This window comes from Lactuca sativa, chromosome 1, assembly GCF_002870075.4.
Source record: "Lactuca sativa cultivar Salinas chromosome 1, Lsat_Salinas_v11, whole genome shotgun sequence".
In the NCBI taxonomy this organism is placed as follows: domain Eukaryota; kingdom Viridiplantae; phylum Streptophyta; class Magnoliopsida; order Asterales; family Asteraceae; genus Lactuca; species Lactuca sativa.
Genome location: NC_056623.2, coordinates 88,207,733 through 88,224,829, shown reverse-complemented (window position 1 = coordinate 88,224,829; position 17,097 = coordinate 88,207,733). Strand labels below are relative to the sequence as shown.

Below are 17,097 nucleotides of genomic sequence, written 5' to 3'. Positions count from 1 at the left end.
TAACAACATCATGGTAAAACGTTTAACCCTCGTTTCAGGATGTTACATAATGCAAGTTAGATGGTACATGATACTAATATAAAGTTATCTTGATCCTAACATAATACATGACGAGGGTAAGAGGTCATGCCCCACACAGGCTCAAGAGGTATCTCCCTTGTCATTGTCTGACTAATCAATTGGGCATGATTTGAGGGGAAACACCCCAAACAAAAACAAATGTTCATACTACAAGTATAATGAAAAAACATTAAAAATAGCGGGAAGTGGATAAAAAACTGGCCAAGTGAGTTTGTAAAAGACAATTTATGTTACAAAGTTACTTTGTGAACATGTACTTAAACATCGACCAAAGTTAGTTATGAGGAGAAACTTACCGAGTTAGTTTTTGGCTGAACATCATAAAAACTAACCAAGTCAATTTTGGATCCGACCATCCTAAAAACTGGCCAAGTGAGTTTGTAACGACTTTAACTATCCAAGATCGTTTTAAATGTCATAACATCGTCATTTGCCATTAGGGGTGCAAACGAGCCGAGCCGAGCCCGAGCCTGGCCAGGCTCGACTCGGGCTCGTTTAAGTTATATAAGGCTCGAGCTCGAGCTCGGCTCGATTCGAGCTTCCTTGTACTGAGCTCGGCTCGAGCTCGTAAAGAATTATACAAGCTCGGCTCGGGCTCGGGCTCGACTCGTTTTTTATGTGACGTGTCTAAATAAGCTTAAGCTCGGATCGAGCTCGTTAAAAAGCTCGTTTACTAATACCCTAAATCCATAATTCCCCTAATATGTTTTTATTTTAATATATATAAATAATATTAAATTATATTATATAAAGACTCGTTTAGGCTCGCGAGCCTAATCAAGCTTAATGACATAGGCTTGAGCTCGAGCTCGTTTAATAAACGAGCTTAATATTAAGCTTGAGCTCGGGTCGGGCTCGTTTAAAATCGATTTCGAGTCGAGCTTTTAATGATCCGATCTCGAGTAGCTCGTGAGTAGCTTGGCTCGTTTGCACCCCTATTTGCCATTAATCTTATGATAGTGTTGTGGTTACTACTGATATGTATACTAATTCCAAGTATCTTTTTTATCCTTTACAAGTAATCTTCATTTATTTGGATCATCCTACTACAAAATTTACGACATCCATGCAAATATAGGGTTGAATTATTGTGTAACGACGATAAACTTATAAGATCTATTTGAAATCTAGTAATCGTGTATCACAAACTTTTGTTTCCTCTCCTAACAAATTTTCAAAGACTTTTGGTTGCATTATTAGTGTTAACATGGGTAATGTGTCTGTTTAACGTTCTATTTTGTTATTATATATGATTGAAATATCTAAGTTTTTGTTATTTTGTAGGATTTAAACTAGGGGGGGGGGTAAGACTTAACACTTACTTTGATACATGAGGATTAGTTGTTAAACATCTGTTTATCTTGTGGATATGAGTTCGATAACACCATTATTTATTTGGGTGTTGAGAGCATTTTGAGGGTTTTATAGGTGTTGCCATGTTGGTGAAATACCGGTCATCTAAACTCTAAGAGGAGTTAAGTTATTTACAAAAACTAGATAAATATTGAATACATGTTTTTATATGCATACTATTTCGTTTATACCCGAATTTTAAAACTCGGTGGAATTGAAGAGGTAAAACGTGGAACTATTTTTATATATGCATTCAGTTTGCACTTCAAGCAACCCATTTGAGATCCAACCGAAAGGTGAGGCCATGACGGAGTGGTAAGCAGGATAAATAGAGGAATAAGAAGGTAGAGATAGTGCCCAATGATGGAGACGGAGGTGATGTCCGGTGATGGGCTGACGACTAGGAAGGAGGGGGAGCTGCCAATGACCGGAAAACTTTTGGTGCAATATCTAAACATGGTTGCTACAATTAGATTTAGGGTTTTATTCATTTTTACTCAAAGTTTTCAGAAATGGTCCCTTAAGTATCGTGTAACACTCCAAAATCACAATAATTTTTTTAAAACCAACCATGAGTTAATATTTTTTTTACAAAAAAAGTCATTATTTCAAATCAGAGTTTTCCCAAGACCCGATGACATAAAAACATGAAGCTGTGTACGATCACACCTTCGCCTTCCCACGATCCACAGAAGTACCTAAAAACACAAACTAAAACTGTAAGCCAAAATTTAGTGAGTTTCCCTAAAATACCACCACATAAACATATAACCAAACAAATCATGGGTCCACAATCTCCAGGTTGGATTACCCCCGACCCACAACCTTTCAGTTGGAATGCCCAGGCCCACAACCTTTCAGTTGGATTGCCAATACATACTGGATCCACAACCTTTCGGTTGGAATGCCCTTGTCTGTTGACTGACAACACAAAGTAGTACAGTCTCGACCCCACCATATCATGTCGACATATACATAGCAATTAACACATATCTAGCAACAAATGAGCAAAAGACCAGTCAGCAGACAAACAGACATATCTACAGAATACCACAACATAACGACATCCTATATATTAGGATACACAATCTAGTGAGCCGATATCGGTGCCTTTGACCTATAGGAACAATGAGGAAAACTCATCTCTCAATCGAAATGCAAACTGAATAAAACTCTGCTCAGAAAATTGGCTCAACGATCACCTAATCAAAACCAAGAACCTAATCCTTTAATTTACAAATCAAATACCAAAAATACCCCTAGGTAACTTGGTCATAAATCTAGTCAAAGGTCAAAGTCATCGAGTCAACCCAGTCGAGTCAGCTAAGGCCTCGTATGCGAGGCGTACTTCGGATGTACACGGGATGTACTCGAGCCTTGACTGAGGTTGGGCAATTGACCTCGTAGGCTTAGCGTATACAGATGTACGTACGACGTACGCACTGAAGTTACACTTTCCATATTAAGAGCTTAATAGTTCGACTTATTACGTCCAAATGCAGATCCAAGGGCAAAATACCACTAAGAGTCATAAAGTTTCCAACTTTATGACTTTGCATGCCCAATAAGCGTTTAATACACAAAATCCCAACTGCTTAACACCTTAAGACCTTCTAGAGCATGCATGGGGAAAAACTAAGCATCAAGACCACATTTTTATGACTCAAGACCCCTCATTAGGTCTGAAAGGACGACTTATCCAATTAATAGCATGCCATGCTTAAGAATCATCATAGTTGGGACCAAAAATGCCCTAAATGAAGAAATGGCTAAATATACAAGATAAGATGATTTAACTTACGAATCAGTGATACAAGTGAGTGTGAGTTTAATGCAATACTCAGACCTTATGAGCACTCATGAATGTTGTTGCAATCTTGACAATCTATAATCAAAATTCATGACAATCTTGCCTCAATACCTACTTCCAAAGTATGATTGACTGTGGATAGTTTGAATAATATAATTATTCTGGAAGTCAAAACATGGAAAGTGAAACAATAGTAAATGATTGACACAAGATAGTAACATTACTTATAAATAAAAAACACCTTTTATTTAATCATCAAATGTGAATTACATTTCAAATAGAGTAAATTACACGAATGGTCCCTATGGTTTGGGGTAATTTGCACGCTTGGTCCCTAACTTACTTTTTTAGCTCGGAAAGTCCCTAATGTTTGTTTTTGTTACGCGCTTGGTCCCTACTATTTGTTTTTGTTACACGATTGGTCCTTGTCTTATCTAAAAAACTATTATTTAAATATGAAAAAATTGTAGGATATGTAGGGTCAAGTGAGGGGGGTTGGGGTTGGGGTGTGTTTATTTAAATATTTTAAAAAATCAAGGGCAAAATAGTTTTCTTAGGTAAGACAGGGACCAAGCGTGTAACAAAAACAAACAGTACGGACCTTCCGAATTAAAAAATAAGTTAGGGACCAAACGCGTAAATTACCCTAAACTATAGGGACCATTCGTGTAATTTACTCTTTCAACTATTACAAGTTTCAAAACTATCTAATCATTAAAACTAATATCGTCCTTCAGCCCGATGCGCCTTGTATGCTGTAAGTGCTTAACCCTACTCAGTCCCTTCGTGAGGGGATCTGTTGGGTTCTCCTCTGACGATATCCTCTTTGCTACGAGGAGTCCTTCTTCTATCCGATGTCTTATGAAGTGATATTTTCTGTCGATGTGCCGGGATCCGTCATGATCCCTTGAATGCTTGGCTAAGGCAACTGCACTCTCGCTGTCACAGAAAATATCCATTGCCTCCTTAGCCGCCTCGCTTGCTGCTATGTACTCTGATTCGTAAGTTAAATCAGCTACTGTCTCTTGCTTGGAACTTTTCCAAGTTATTATGCCTCCATTCAGGGTAAATACCTATCCCGATTGAGAGCGGAAATTATCTCTGTTGGTCTAAAAGCTGGCGTCACTATACCCCACCACTCTCAAGTTATCACTCCCACTAAGGGTAAGGACCCAATCCTTAGTCCTCCACAGGTACTTGAGAATGTTCTTTACCGCAGTCTAGTGAGCCTTGCCAGTATTCCCTTGATATCTGCTGACCATGCTCAAAGGAAAGGCCACTTCAGGGCGAGTACAAGTCATAACATACATAATCGAGCCAACAACGAAAGCATATAGTACTCGACCCATCTCAACTATCTCAACCTCTGTACTCGGACTCTGAGTTTTACTCAACTTGACATTGCTCTGGATCGGTAAGTCACCTTTCTTGGAATTCATCATGCTGAATCTTTTCAACACCTTTTCCAAGTAGGTACTTTGACTAAGTCCAATTGGTCTCTTACTTCTGTCTCTCAATATTCTTATCCCAAGAATATAGGCAGCTTCTCCGAGGTCCTTCATAGAGAAACACTTCCCAAGCCAGAACTTAATCTCCTGCAAGGTTGTGATGCCATTTCCTATGAGAATTATGTCATCCACATACAACACCAGAAAGCTAACTATACTCCTACTATCTTTGACATATACACATGACTCATCCTCGCTTCTCAAAAATCTAAACTCTTTGACCTTCTCATCGAAACAAATATTCCATCTACGAGATGCTTGTTTCAATCCATAAATGGATTTCTCAAGCTTACACACTCTATTAGGGTACTTTATGTCGACAAAACCCTCTGGTTGACTCATGTAAACATCCTCAACCAACTATTCATTAAGGAAAGCGGTTTTGACTTCCATTTGCCATATTTCATAATCATGAAATGCAGCTATGGCTAGCATAACCCTAATAGACTTAAATTTTGCTACTGGTGAGGGTCTCATCATAGTCAACTCTGGAGTTTGAGTAAAGCCATTCGCAACCAGTCGCGCCTTGTATGTGTGTACTTTCCCATCCATGTCGGCCTTCTTCTTGAACATCCATTTGCACCCGACTGTCTTATGACCCGGTACACTGTCAACCAAGTTCCAAACTAGATTGTCATACATGGACTGAATCTTGCTGTCCATAGTCTCTTTCCATTTAGCAGACTCGGAGCCTGCCATGGCTTCCTTGTAGTTTTTAGGTTCATTCAAATTTATTAGTGTGCTATCACTGATAAATGTATCAACCTCAGATGTTATATGGAAACCATATAACACAGGTGGAACACTAACTCTACTGGAACGCCTCTAAGGTACAGACTCATCAATCGACTCAACAGGAGTTTCCTCCTCAAGTTGATTGCTAGTGTTTGAGGTTCCTTCACTGCTTGGCTCTTGAAGCTCTTCAAGGTCAATTTTCCTCCCAATGTCTCCTTGGCCTATGAGATCTATCTCGCGAAAGACTCCTCTCCTCGCAACGAAGACAACATTGTCACTCGGTTTGTAGAAGAGATAACCAAAACATTTCAGTGGGCAGCTGATGAAAATACAACTCACTACGAGGTTCGAGCTTGTCGTGAGTCTCGCGTATCACGAAAGCCTCGCAACCCCAAACCTTGATATGAGATAACGAGGGAACCTTCCCTGTACACATCTCGTGAGGTGTTTTGGCAACCTTCTTAGTTGGGACTAGATTAAGGATATGGGCGACAGTCTCTAAGGCATACCCTCAGAATGAGATAGATAACGAAGCTCGACTTATATTGGAACGAACCATGTCCAACAAGATTCGATTGCGCCTCTCAGCCACACCATTAAGCTGTGGTGTCCTAGGTGGCGTCAATTATGAAACAATTCCACATTCCTTAAGATAGTCAAGGAACTCGATACTAAGATACTCACCACTTCGATCGGATTGGAGTATCTTTATCTTCCTGCCCAGCTGATTCTCCACTTCTTGTTTAAACTCTTTGAATTTCTCAAAGGTTTCTAACTTATGTTTGATTAAGTAGACATAACCATATCTACTGTAATCATCAGTAAAAGTCATATAGAAGCGGTTGGCATCTCTTGTGGCGGTTCTCAAGGATCCAAACACATCGGTGTGTATGATGTCCAACAAACCTTCACCCCTTTCACAAGTAGAGTGAATGGTGACTTGGTCATCTTTCCAAGTAAGAAAGATTCGCAAGTGTCATCTGACCTTAAGTCGAATGACTCCAAAACTCTAGCCTTTTGGAGTTGGCCTATGCTCTTCTTGCTGACATGTCCACGACGACAATGCCACAAGCATGCCTTATCCAATTCATTGGAAGAATCAATGTGCAACACATTATTTCCTAAGTTGTCTACAACCATCACAGTTTCATATACACCATTACAAGGTAATGCTTTAAAATAAAAAACACCACTATAAAAAGCATTAATAGTTCCAATTTCATTATCAAATGAAAAACTAAAACCTTGTTTGTACAAACTATGAAAAGAAATAATATTTCTCACCATTTCACACGAGTAACAACAATTATTCAAATCTAACTCTAACCCACTACTAAGCAATAAAGAGTAAACTACAATCTTGGTGACAAGTGAAACCTTCCTATTCCCCATGATCAAGTTTATCTTCCCGTGCTCCACATCCTTACTTCTTTTTAGGCCCTGAACATTAGAACAAATCTGAAATCCACAACCTGTATCAAGGACCCAAGAGCAAGAATGTGATGAGTTATTAGATAGAATAGTATAAATACCTTCATAGGTGGCCTTAACCTTCCTATCTTTAACATCCTGCAAGTATTTGGGGCAACTTTGCTTCCAGTGCCTTTTCTCATGACAATAGAAACACTCTGCTTCCTTAGGAATGGTAGAGGGAGCAGTAGAACCATCCTTGGTCCCACTTGAAGAGGATCCATCAATAGACTTTCCCTTGCAGATCTTAGAGGGAGCATTCCTCTTCTTCCCCTTCCCTTGTCCAATTTCCGGAATAGGGGCGGTGGTAGGAGTAGTAACAACCGATTTACCTTTGAGGCTACTTTCAGCAGTCCTCAAAATCCATTGAAGTTTTCTAAGTGTGACATCCTCCTTATTCATATGATAGGTCATGCGGAACTGATCATAACATGGAGGTAAGGAGTGTAGAATGATATCTGTAGCCAGCTCCTCATCGAAGTTCTCATTCAATTTTAGCAAACGGTCCACAAACCTTTGCATTTTCTACAAGTGGGTCGTGATGGGTTCACCATCCTTCATCTTAGTTGTTATCATGGAAGAGATAATTTCATACATCTCTTGACGAGCACTATGATGGTATCTTTCCATCAGGTCTTGGTGCATCTTAAAAGGGTGGAAGTCCTCACAAGACTTTTGGAGTTCAACTGTCATGGTGGCCAACATGATATAAGACACCTTGGTGGCATCCTTCTCATGAGTCCTAAACTCAGCGATCTCCTCAGGAGTAGCAGAAGACTCATCGATTTCCTTAAGCTCCTTGTCTAGGACATATTCCTTGTCCTCATTTCGAGTGACCATCCTGATGTTCCTAATCCAGTCATTGAAGTTGGAACCATCAAAGATGACTCTCCCACACAAGTTCATGAGAGAGAAGGAGCTAGTAGGGTTAGAGCTAGAAGCAGTGTTGGAAGACATCTGAAAAGAAAGAAATACAAAGTTTAGATTAAATAAAAGTCCTTAATATAACATCCAAATGAAATATTAAGGCTAGGACCCAACTCAATATTTTACAATTTGAAAGAGGGATGCCGTAATCCAACTTTCAAAATATTTGAAGGTAGGTAAATGACGATTTACCAATTTCTACCGTGAAAAACGAAATAGATTATTAAGTTTTCATTGGATTGAAATTCCTAGATTCCTTTGAGATTCATTGAACTTTTCAATGACATGTTTAAATCTTTATTGCCCTTCAGGTTTGTGACTGGGATACCGAGGATCACAAACAAGGTGTGAATAACCATGCAAATTAATGTCATTATCACCTAATCAATGTGCCGATTAACCACATGCGCTCCATCGATCTATGATAAACACCAAGCTACCCTTTGCTACCCTTACTAGTCCAAGTTAATGTGTCGGTTAACCACACACGCTCCATTAACGACTTGGCAAGGTGCAAAGTGCAATTTCATGGATTAGCATCAATTTCACATTTTCCTAAAGTAACTAAGATTGGGAATTTAATAAAACATTTAGTTACTTTATAATTTTCATTATACTTTTAACGAGAATTAATGTCCTATACTACGCATTCGGCTAACGACCCTCCACCAGTCAAGGAAGCGGTGGGTGAGAGTGGACACCCATTAAACCACCATTTTATAGGTAGTAACCTTATACCCCCTTATAGACCGGCTTTGTGAATGAGGCCTACTAACGGTAAGACTGAATTGTCTTATACATATATATAATTATTAAACCTATAATATTATAATAGTATAAGGGTTGAATTTTAAACTTTTAAAACTATAGGGTTTGGAATTAAAATATTCATAAGTATGACTTTACAAATTCCAAAACTTGAGGACAAGTTTTGACACTATTCAAAACCTTTCATTTTCTTAACTTATGAGTTTAATGACTTTTAAAGAAAAAACTTTTGGTGTTCCATAACCTGAGGGTAAGCTATGAAGTCTATTAAAACCATTTAGATCATTAATTTAATCAACACAATAATCTAATAAATCATACATGATCTAGTTAAACTCATAAGCATAAGATAATTCATATCATCAATCTTCAAGAAATTAGCCTAATCATATAAACTAATACAAATCTTGAAATTATGACAATTATCTTTTAATTGGACAAGCATGATCATCACCTTATGAAAAAAAAGATTTCATGGTTCAAAAACAGTTTGGGGTAATGATCCTAATCCAATTTATGCCAAAAACTTGAAATTCTGCACACAGGAGCACCAACTCGGCGAGTGCATGAACTGGACTCGTCGAGTTGGTCAATTTCTGAATGGACTCGTCGAGTCACCCAGTGGAATTGACGAGTACACCTATCAGAATGCAGAAATTCGATTTTTCCAACTTTGAAAGCCAATAAAACATCAAGTATAATAGAAAACAATCTTAGGCTCTAATACCACTGATGAGTTTTGAGCACTCTAACAACCTTAAGGTGCACATACAACCCTAAATGCTTTGGATCTATGTTTTCTCTAATTATACATGCAATTTGATTTTCCAAAGCATTATCCTAACTAGCATGCAAAACATGGGTACTTGTATAACAAAACTAGTTAGTTGGCATACCTTTTCTTGTAGCTTGTTTCCTTGGACCTTTAAGAGCCTAGCACCCCAAATGTGATGCCTCAAATGCTTCACACAACACCACCAACAATGGAGGACTTGAGAGAGGATTACTTGCACACAAAATCGGCTATGCTCTTCTAAAGATCACTCTAGGTGCCGATTTTAGTAGCCTAGGGTCTTCTTATATAGTGTGGCTAGGATTAGGGTTACATCCATATAAACCCTAATGTGCCTGACTTTTCATCTTACTTAGGATCCATGGGTTAAACCTCCATGGACTACCAGATTGGTTTAGCCCATCCTAAATAACCATAAGCCCACACCATAAGAATGATTGATTTACCAAATCAACCCCTTATATTTAATTAGTCTCTTTTGATCACTAAATTAATTCCAAATTAATTCTTGATTAATACTAATTAAATAATAATATGATTTCATATTAATATATTAGAGCTTATAATATATTAATAAATCATAAATATCCTCTTCTCAAAAGTCCATCCTTACAAATTGTTCTGGTGCCATGCAACCCAAATGGACCATTCTACTCTCGGGTCAAGTACATACCAATTATAGTTATGGACTTAGACACTAAATCCAACACTTTTTACCTCCTGGATGTTGCTAGCAAGGAGAGAATCCCAAATCTAAGTTGCTTCCAAGCTTTAAGGTCTTCCCATCACCTTCTTCTTCTTCTTCAAGAATATCACCAAAACACAAAGATGAGCTCAAGATGCACTCTTCTCACATAGGGTTAGCTAGAGGGACGTTTTCTCAGGTGGAGGTTGATGAAGGAATGAAAAGTGAGGTGATAATGATGCTTATATATGGACCAAACCCTAAAAATTAGGGGTTGAGGATTTATCACATACGCCCTGTGTACGCAGTGTACGCCTAACGTACTAGGGTCCCCCCGGTACGCCCAACGTACTAACTCTTTGGCCAAAATCACCAAAATGCCACCATGGGTCATTCTTGCAATCTTTCTCATGCACAAGGACCAAAGTGCAATATTTCTTCATACATAGGGGCTAAATTGAAATTACCTCAACATCGGGATGCTATATATCGAGGTTCTAAAAATTTAGTCTAGGGTAAAAAATCTTTTTACAACGGATTTAACAGAAAGTTTTAACCTAATCGGGATGTTACGTATCAAAAGAGACCAACCACGATAGATTTTGCAATCACAATGACCAAACTAATCAATTTTTCAAAAGTTGGACAAAAATAAAGATTAATCCCAACTATATGGATCAAACTTGTAACTTACTCTAATATTTACTTTCGAGTATCACTTTCTTGGATTAAGATTGAAACTGCTTGATGAACTATATGCAAAAAGATGGTGATGTGATAGACTAACTAAACCTAAAAAATCATTAAGACAATCAAAGCATAATGACAAATAGTTCGGTTTGTGGGCTCCAAAACCCCTTCCTCAATTAGCCCAACAATCACAACTTCAGTAGGTTGAACTCTACATCGTAACTAATTACCAGTGCCAATTCATCACCTTTTTCGATTTTCCACACCCAAATCCAGATCAATCCACAACTTCCATTGCACAATACACAACTCAATATACCTTTCCACCTCTGGATTTAACAATTTCTGCCATTGAAAAAGTTTTGCCTTCAAAAATGATGGAAGCTTGCTTACAAAGTCAATATAGCCAATTAGAAAGGTCATATATATAGCTGCCAACAACCTTCTCTTCATCTATTCTTTGTAGCCCTTAGGTCCATTAAGTTTAGATTGGTGACAAAGATTCTTAGTCGCCATGAAAGAGAAAAAAACAAGTTTTGTTGTTCTTCCTTTTTATATGGGATGTTTGTCTCAGATAACTACATGTGAAAAGAATTCCAGCCAATCAAGGACGAAAGCAATGGCGGAATCGAACCAGGTTGCAACAAGCATGGTGGTGGAGGGAGAAAGCAGTTCGTCAATGGTGAAACTCAAGAGATCTTGGAGTTATGTGGCTCCAAGAAGATCTAACATCACCACGGTGATGGATAAGCTAGTCAAACTCACGTTCAGAAGCTTTGCTCGAGTATTTGGTAAGTGAAAAGTTCCATGATTTCTTTATAATCTTTGTTTTCTGGTGTGCACCATAATTAATATACGCAAATGGTTCATGGAGTGTTTGTATAACAGAAAAATAAGTGACTTCGAGTGAAATTTTACTCACAAGAGGTTAAATGGGTAAATCGAAAAACGGGTCAGTTTACAAGCTCCTCAATTGCTTTTATTAAAAATATTAAATTATTATTTTAATAGTATTTTCTATAATTATATCTACTATATTACTTATTAATAGAAATTAAAAGAAATAAAAATAAAGATTTTAGCACTTTAAGTCTTCAACACAAGTTATTTAAGTATTGTTAAATGGGATGTTTACTAGGTCCATGTTAAGCTGTTTTGACAAAAAAAAATGTTAGTCCAATATGACAAAAAATTATCTGTTTTAATGTTTGGAAATAGAAATCAACTTTTAACTTTCGAGCATAACATGAGTTGCTTCTTGAAAATCATTACTCAAATCTTTGGTAGGTAAGAGTGTTGCGGTTTAATCCCAATCTTGATAATGTGGCAAAGTTATAGCATCCATCAAATGTAACCTCACTCTCACCATTGTTTCTTTCCTTAGAAAAATCATGTGGATAGCTACACATTATCTTTCCATAGTACCATACTCATGTTCGTTTTCTTCTGTCGTTTTCTTTTCAGATGATATTTAAAAAATATTTAAAACACATTGAGAAAAAGGAAGGAATAAATAGGAAAATTTGTAAAAGGTTAGGATTTAACATATAGTGGTGGTGCGGTCACAGTGACTCTAATTAGAAAGTGTTTCCTATGGAAAATTTCTTTTAGTAACATATTACTAAAAACTTAGAAGACAAAAAAAATACATTATTAAACTATAGTTGCATGTTACTAATCTAATTCATGTTTTATTAACAATAAAAAAATTAGGTTTTTAGATATATTATTAAAATCAAGTAGAAATTAAATACAAATATTATAAAGGCATTTATATATCTAAGGCACTACCAAGAGCATGAGTTGAAAAAGGCTTTAAATTGAGTCAGATCTATAGCTTTGATTTAGGAATTGATTTGATATTTGTAAAGAAAAATAATAAAAGAACAATTTTTAAGCAAATATCTTTTGAAGAGAGTGACATTGAGTCACCGAAACTAGTATATGATTTTCGCCTCAAGAATAATTCAAGATTTCAGTCTTTTGTTTACATAATCGGTCAGGCTATTGGTTCATTGGTGCAAAGGTTTGAGCAATACAAACAATATGGTGACATTTTTGGTTTCCTATTCACAACTAGAAAATGTTAAGTCTACTGATGAACTAAAGAGAAATTGCAAAATCCTGAAAAGAGGTTACAAATTGACATATCTGAAACATCGATAATGATTATTTATTCAATTAGTTGGAATTGTTACAAAAGAATTTATCAATTAAACATAATACATCTAGCATAATACTAATATTCCTAAAAAAGGTAAACACTTATCATGTTTCTTGGCAAGCATGCAAAATATTATTGATTGTTCCCATCACAATTGCATAAAGAAGCTATTAAAACTAAAACTTTTAAAATATTATTTGTAATGTACCATGTCTCAAGAAATATTAAATGCTTTGACTTTGATTCCAATTGAAAACAAGTTTCTTGAAAATATTGATTATGGAATTATGATAGATGAATTTGTTTATAAAAATACTAGAAGATGATGTTTAGAAAATAGTAGTGTGTTGGTTTTTATCTTCGAATTGCTTGTAATAATTTTGATTTACTGTTAATGAGTGAAGACTTGCATATGGTGCTCATGTAGAAAATTTACAAGATGACTATTATAAACTTTGAGTTTTGAATTTAATAATAGTGAATTTACTTAAAAACCCTTTACAAGAAATTTTTTATGGGGCCTTAATTTGATTTATGGCTTCTAAAATGTTAGGGTCAGGTCTATTATATGGAAATATTCTTATCCACAATTTGATCTATTAAGTAGTTCTTTCGAACATAGGTAAAATATATTACCAGATTAAGTCATATCCTTGTTAAATTCACAAAGTTAAAAAGAAAACAACATCTCACACTTTTTTCTTTTCAGCATACAAAGATATCGAGGACATAAAGACTGAGACCGAGATGGAAATAGGGTTTCCAACGGATGTAAAGCATGTCACACACATAGGCTATGATGGATCAATGACTACAAACCCCGAAAAAATCTGGGATCATTTTCAATTGCAACCACTTGAAACGCATTCTTTTCCTTCACTTTCTTTAAAACAGTTAATTGAGCCTACAATGGCTAATCGGGCAGAGGGCCCTACAACTTTATAATTGAAATTTGATACCAATCATATCAAACTGAGATTAAGAAATAGGAGAGCGAAAATGATTTGGTTTTGTGGTGAAATTTGTTGTTATTTTTGGATGTTTGGTTCTGATCTTAGTGAGATTGATTGTTTTTTGAACAACTAGTCAGATCGATTGTTTTATTTTGTACATATTTTATAGAATGTCGCTCTCTTGATTCTAATTAGTAATACCATGTTTTGGTTTCTAAGTCAATATAAATTCAATAATGTTGTACTATAATGATGAAAATGATTGAATTTGTTGTAAATCCTTGAATATTTGTTGCATTCACATTGTAATAAACGTGCATGGATAAAGTGAGATACATATGGTTTGGTAATCAACAGAAGATTTGATTAATTTGCTAAATTAGTTTAAAATACGATGGTGTAGTACGGGTCCTACAAGACTAGAAGAAACTACACCTAAGTTAACTTTTTTTTTTTTCTAAGGGTGTTAATCGAGTGCAATTGATCGGATTTAAGGTTATTCAAGTTGGATTAGCGGTTTTTAGAGGAAGAAATTCACCTAAAACCCGACCCTGTTAAGCTATGGGTTAGTCGGGTTCGGGTCAATTAAGTTTCGGGCTAATAGGGTTGGGTCAATCAGGTTAGTCGGGTTAATTATAAATTATGCATTTGATAGTTTTGTCACTTGAAAGAATATGTATTAGAGAAATGTAAAAAAATAGCCTAATATCTTAATGACTTAGAAAAAAATAGCCAAAAATTAGGGTTTATTCATAAATAGCCACAAAAACCATAGATGAGGCAAACACATATGCTGTTTTGTGAGTTACATTAACTTACTTATTATGGTGACTTTGCTTGAATATATAATTATGTATAATTTTATCTTATTCCCGGGAAATGGGGAATATGGGTTATTCCTAAAAAAGGGGGACGGAACAAGAAGGAAGTTAGTACCAACAATATGTCTTTAGAACTTGTGTTATTTGATTATGTGAATATATGTATTATGTGATGGTATATGAGTAATATAATGAGTGAATATTGTGTATGCTCACTAAGAATTTTCACTTACCTATTGTTTATTAATCCTTTTAGGAACCTCCAAGGTAGAAGTATAAAGGACCTAACATGACTGCAAACAATATTTTGCATTCTTGTGGATTTTCATTATTAGTATTTCTATTATATTTTGATATATGAATAAGGGGTCATGACTTCCATATTTTGGTTTATGAAACTTTTTTAGTAACTCTAATAATATGTTTTAAAAGTTTTAGCAGAATGATTTTAATGATTTCTTCTTTATAAATGATATTTAATGGTATATATATATATATATATATATATATATATATATATATATATATATATATATATATATATATATATATATAACGTCCCAAAATTCAAGACAAAAAATTTCATTTTTCATAATAATAAAACCACCAACCAAACAAGTTCATAAAACATAAAGGAAAATAAGAGTAAGCGAATCAATCATCTCAATACATCAAAGTCATATAATGCGGAAATCATGGTGTATTGGTGTGTGTGCGATGCGATCACCCCGCGCTTCCCTTTTGATCCGGAAGTACATAAAACATAAACAGAAAACCGTAAGCACGAAGCTTAGTGAGTTCCATAAAACACCTTATACCATACATATCAACATACGATGTACCATGCCCGACAACCACCGGGACCCACTCGACATCGAGCGCCTCTCGGAACAGATATGTTAGTAATATGAGATGGGCCCCGCTCCATCACATTCGTCAGTCCCCATCCGACATTCATACATACACATAAAATACATGCAAGAATAACTAAGATAAATAACATACAATACACTTATCAGGCCTCGACTGACATCGGACCCCATCCGGTATTCATATCACATACCACACATGCAAGAGTCACACAAACAACTAGCATCGTAATCATAATAAATCATAGGCCGACATTGGTGCCTTTGACTAGCCAAACACAGTGATGAGACTCACTGCAAACTACTGAACAACCAGATAAATGATCGGACTGCTCATCCGGGAAACCTCCACACTAAATTTCATCAAATAATAGCCTAATTAATAATTAGGTCACAATCCATAACCGAGCTCCGCCCAATGACACCCAAAAGCTCAATATGGCCTAAATTCCAAAATGATGCCCACAACCCATTATGGGCCCAAATCCAAGAAGGCCGAAAGCCTAACAATGACCCAAATTCCGAAAGACTAGTGGCCCAACAAGGCCCAAAACCCTAGTAGTCCAATTATAACTCAAAACCCAAAAGTCAACAAAAGTTAATGGCTACTTAGTACACCCGACGTAATCATACTTACGCCATACGTACACCTCTTTAGGCTAGTACGCGATGCGTACGAGCTGGGTACGTCCATCGTGCTCCACAACATGCACAACTTCGCCATTAAGAGCTTAATTGGTTAAGACACTATGTCCAATACTCAATATGATCCTAAATGATGTCTTAACATGTAAAGTTGGCAACTTTACTCCTTTACATGTCTTAATGGGACCCATTACTCAATAACACCCATAATAAGAACCCTAACTCATGCATGGTCCAATATAACCTACCAAGATTGCATTTTTATGAGCAAGGGACTTAAAAAATGCTAAGATTTACCATCATTAGCTTCTGGAATAGCTCATACTCTCATGCATGACTTAAAGGACCATAAAAAGAAGAAAAACTAGCCCTAACTTGATCTATCAAAATGAACCATCAATATAAGAGCTTTATACCACAAAAAGCTTTCCAAATTGGTGATGATTCTGGATCTACAAGCTCTAGCCACACCAATGCAACTTCCAAGAGTTCTTATTCCTTCAAGATCACCACAAAAACCTTCAAAGTTCACTTCCAAGCTCAAAACACTCAAAAGGAAATTAGGGTTTCGTTCTTAGGGTTTGGAGAGGTGAAGACTGGTCATAAGAAAGTGCATGAGCAGCGTAACATGTTTAAATAGGGCATAAACCATAAAAATTAGGGTTTGGCCCTGCTGACCGTATTCCTCGCATACCTACACGTACGCCCAATGTATGTGGGTGCCTCTGCGATCCGGATATCAAGCCAGTACGCCCGACGTACTCCTAGAGTACGCCCAATGTACTGAGTTAGGGACCAATTTTGCAAGGGATTTTTAAATGAGGG

At 36.4% G+C, this 17,097-nt stretch overlaps 1 protein-coding gene across 1 annotated transcript; it reads left to right on the top strand.

Annotated features, from left to right (window-relative positions):
- Positions 1–11,051: 11,051 nt before the first annotated feature.
- Positions 11,052–14,066, top strand: LOC111896955 (CRIB domain-containing protein RIC4). Its single transcript, XM_023892930.3, has 2 exons — positions 11,052–11,611; positions 13,694–14,066. The coding sequence occupies exons 1-2, from the start codon at positions 11,335–11,337 to the stop codon at positions 13,927–13,929; spliced, it is 513 nt and encodes a 170-aa protein (XP_023748698.1). The 5' UTR covers positions 11,052–11,334; the 3' UTR covers positions 13,930–14,066.
- Positions 14,067–17,097: the final 3,031 nt, after the last annotated feature.